We start from the raw sequence: 4,134 nt of genomic DNA, 5'->3' as shown, positions 1-4,134 counted from the left end.
TTAATTTAAAACAAACCTTAGACATTTATGTGACTATAAATCATTTCATTGATGGTAAAAAGAGAATTTTAAAATTGAGTTAGTTCTAATCAGAGAAAGGTGACATTATTTTTTAGATAGACTAAAAATGATAGTGCCTCACATAAATTGAGATGAAGAGAGTAATATTTTTTAATGCTTAAAATAAAAAGGAAGAAAAAGAAAGTCAGCAAAAATTAAAACGAGAAAATGTCAAAAAATTCAAGTTAAAAACTTCAACGAGATGGCATCAAATGGGTGTAATGGTAAATAAAATATAATAATGTGAAAAGGCTATTATGGCGCCCAGGCCTATAAGGCGTTTGACTTTTAATAATGAGGCAAATTTTGGGTTCGAGCCGGTCGGCGTGAACTTTTTTTTGCAAAAGAAAAGAAAAACACAGCGAAAAAGGTTAATAAAAAAGTGCCAAACGGGTTCGAACTCGCGTCCGCGACATCGTACCTTCAACCCTTCACCACTGACACCGTTGCATTCACTATAGTCTTGTTCATATAAAACTACTCTGGACCAGTGACGGAGCCAGGAATTATATGGGTGTCAAAAAATGTAGAAATGTCGTGACCTAGGTTTGAACCCATGATCTTAAAGACTTTTTACAACCCCTTAACCGCTACGCTAAGCCTTCAACTTGTGTTAAGGGGTGTCAACAGTAGTATACATACCTATAAAATCAAAATTTCACCTATATATACAATGTAATTTTCCGGCGAAGGAGTGTCCCTTGACACCCCTCGAGCCAAGGTGGCTCCGCCCATGCTCTGGACTTATTGAATTACAGAATCCGTCTGTGTTTACTCACCTTAATTGGTGCATGTGATTAAGTTTTATAAGCATTCTGTTTCATCCTTCTTTTCTTGTTCACATCGCAACAAGGCAAAATTTTAAAAGTTACGTATTTCTTATTATGTACATTTGAACAAATATTTTTAAGTCGATAAACTTTTTTAACTTTCTCCTTTGTTTAAGCCAAAAAAAAGAAAAAGAAAAAAGGTTTCTCCTATGCTAAAGTCTAATGAACATCAAGCAAAAAGCTAGCAGTAGCAATATATATATATATATATATATATTATAAGTATAAGATAAAATTTTAAAAAAGAAGATAATGACAATCTTGTGAATATCAATAAGTTTAACTAAACTACCTTGAAATAATACAATCTTGTGACGGGAAAGAGTCAAAGAAGAGCCTAATTTCACTGAAATCCAAGATAATGACATCCACCCTATTTGAGAGGCAAAGAAATTAATTTAGAGCTCCTATTATTTGGATCTCCCAATCACGTGTCATTGAATTATCGGTGTAATAGTAGATTTGTAGTAATTATTTTCCACATGAAAAAGTAAGCCAAATTTCTCTATTACAAGCTGAGACAGAGAGGGTTTGTTTAATCTCAATAACAAAGCAGGTTAGAATATAAGAGGGCAGAAGAGCTTTGTTGAATAAATTCTTTTTTCTCTGCCATATTTCTAACTCTGAATAGTTATTGAGATTGAAGATTTTCAGGCTTCTGTGTATATAATAATAATTACAAAAAAAGTACATAAAAAATATAACAATAATGGCATTCACAGGAACATTGGATAAATGCTCAGCTTGTGATAAAACTGTTTATTTTGTTGATTTGTTGTCTGCGGATGGTGTTACTTATCATAAATCCTGCTTCAAATGCAGCCACTGCAAAGGCACTCTTGTGGTATGTATACATTTTCTTTTCATATTTACATTTCTTTTTCTATCTTTTTGTTGGGCGTGCGGACAAAACCCCATATTATTAGCTGGAAAAAAGAAGAAGAAGTTACATATAAGGTGTATGGACACTCTTTTAATGATATGAAATTTTTTGGAAAAAATTATTTGTACGTACTTGAACCAAAACAAACAATATATCACACAATATTAGAAGTATCTTCAAGTTATTTTTAGCTCCACATTTTTCCCTTTTTCTTGTTCCTTGTCTTTTACTTTTTCGAAGCAATCAATAATTATGGCTTAATTCCAAATTGTTATAGTTCTTTGTATAAATTATCTACACACATTCAGAAAAACTATAGTACTTATACTAGTTTTATGCTAGCCGATAATCTATCGTAACCTTTCTTCTTTATCTAGGCTTTCAGGTTCTTTTTTTATGGGGGATTTTTAAGATATACATAGAAGGCACATAATCTTAAATGCGTGTTATGTTATATTGTGGCCTTAAGAGAGATCAAGTTGTTAAAGAAATCAAATTGCCAGCCAGTTAATTATTGGGAATTTATAAAACATTATAAGTATCTCCATGTGTTTCTTATTTCTGTTACTTACATTTATTTATGACATAGATTTGATAATTTGGAATGTGTTTTTTCATTTGCAGATGAGCAACTACTCTTCCATGGATGGAATCCTCTATTGCAAGACTCATTTCGAACAGCTTTTTAAGGAATCTGGAAATTTTAGCAAGAATTTTCAGAATCGTAAGCCATCTTTCGTAAATTAATTTAGTACATTTTTGCTAAGCCTCTTTTATCTTAATTTCTACTAATCATCTACATTGTTCTAATTAACATTTTAGCAGCTAAGTCTGAGAGGCAAAATTCACTGGTAAGCTCTGTTTGTATCCGACAACTTCACATTTTAAAAAAAATATATATGTTTTTCTTTTCTTTTTCTTCCTTAAAAGAATAAAACAGTTATAAATTTGTTTCTAACTTTTTGAGCTAACAATTAAATTTGCTTATGTATTTTGTGCAGACAAGGGCTCCAAGCAAACTCTCTGCTATGTTCTCTGGAACCCAAGATAAATGTGCTGCTTGCGACAAAACTGTTTACCCACTTGAAAAGGTATACAACCATCAAAATTTCTTAATAAGATGGTTTATGATATTAGAGAATGAATCAATTACTCAACTATCCTCAATTCAATCATATTAGACTATTCTTTTACGAACGGTCAACCTATCATAACCCTCTTATTAGGCTATATATGCTTTGCTAACATAGGCTGAGTTTATGGTATAATTAATGAAATGAATTTAAGTTATATTCGCTTGATAGTATAGAGAATTTTCACAATATCAATACAATTTAACTGATTATAGCATGTATATTGTGGAATTAGTCATTGATACTTGTGTTAAGATAGACTGCTTACATTATACCCTGCTGGAATGTGACCCTTGCTGAACTCCGCGTACTGAACAAGGAATTTTTGTGCATCAGGCAGTTGCCCTTTCTATAACATGTTATTACTCTAATTAGCTATTGTATTCGATTTTCTATGAAGAATTATATGTTATAGTTCTACATAACCGAATGTTGTTAAAAACTTATACACTATCAATGCACAAAACTTAAACTCTAACGAGCTCAAAATTAAAACAGGTGACAATGGAAGGGGAATCATTCCACAAGTCATGCTTCAAGTGTGCACATGGAGGGTGTCCACTTACCCACGCAACATATGCATCCCTTGATGGAAACCTCTATTGCAAGCACCATTTTGCTCAGCTCTTCATGGAGAAAGGCAACTATCAACATGTCCTCAAAGCTGCTAATAATAAGAAGAATAGTGCTGCAGTGACACCTGTAAATGATGACACTGAAGATAGTGCTGTTGAAAATGCAGCAGAAGAAGAGAATAATAAGGAGCCTGAAAATGCAGAGGAACCACAATAACAATCATAATATAAAAAGTGCCCTCTCTCCCCTAATTATACATTTAATTAAATTTTATCCCTTGGGTCAATTGATCCTTCTATCTATTTTGATCCCTAAAATGTTAATAAGTTTTCCCATATGTTTATACACATCCAAGGCAACCCTCATATGTAATTAAATTTTATTGTCTGGATTTAATATTCCTTTGTTAATATATACTATACACATTTTGTGCCATGTTGTTTCAAAGTATTCACATTATATTGGTTTTTAAGTTTTTGTGAAATTATATTTATTTGCAATCGATCCTTAGAATTATTCCATTATTTTCTTCGCTATTAATTTCCTCGCTTATGATTTGTCATCCTTCTTTATCAACATATTAAGGTGGAGAAAAAAGAAAAGACGACGTTCCAACAACTTTCGATGGGGATCTTAGTATAGCTCAGTTGGT

The 4,134-nt window shown here is 32.1% G+C and overlaps 1 protein-coding gene across 2 annotated transcripts; it reads left to right on the top strand.

Moving 5' to 3' along the window:
• Positions 1 to 1,376: 1,376 nt before the first annotated feature.
• On the top strand, positions 1,377 to 3,930 carry LOC132599993 (LIM domain-containing protein PLIM2b-like). Of its 2 annotated transcripts, none has more exons than XM_060313133.1 (5): positions 1,377 to 1,734; positions 2,398 to 2,497; positions 2,599 to 2,624; positions 2,775 to 2,864; positions 3,405 to 3,930. In XM_060313133.1, the coding sequence occupies exons 1-5, from the start codon at positions 1,600 to 1,602 to the stop codon at positions 3,696 to 3,698; spliced, it is 645 nt and encodes a 214-aa protein (XP_060169116.1). In that variant the 5' UTR covers positions 1,377 to 1,599; the 3' UTR covers positions 3,699 to 3,930. The 2 variants fall into 2 exon arrangements, with proteins under 2 accessions (XP_060169116.1, XP_060169115.1); XM_060313132.1 differs by having other exon boundaries at positions 1,379 to 1,734; positions 2,596 to 2,624.
• Positions 3,931 to 4,134: the final 204 nt, after the last annotated feature.

The sequence above is a fragment of the Lycium barbarum genome, chromosome 6 (assembly GCF_019175385.1).
Source record: "Lycium barbarum isolate Lr01 chromosome 6, ASM1917538v2, whole genome shotgun sequence".
Lineage (NCBI taxonomy): Eukaryota > Viridiplantae > Streptophyta > Magnoliopsida > Solanales > Solanaceae > Lycium > Lycium barbarum.
Note: the sequence above shows the minus strand (reverse complement) of the source record. Positions and strands in the feature narration are given on the sequence as shown.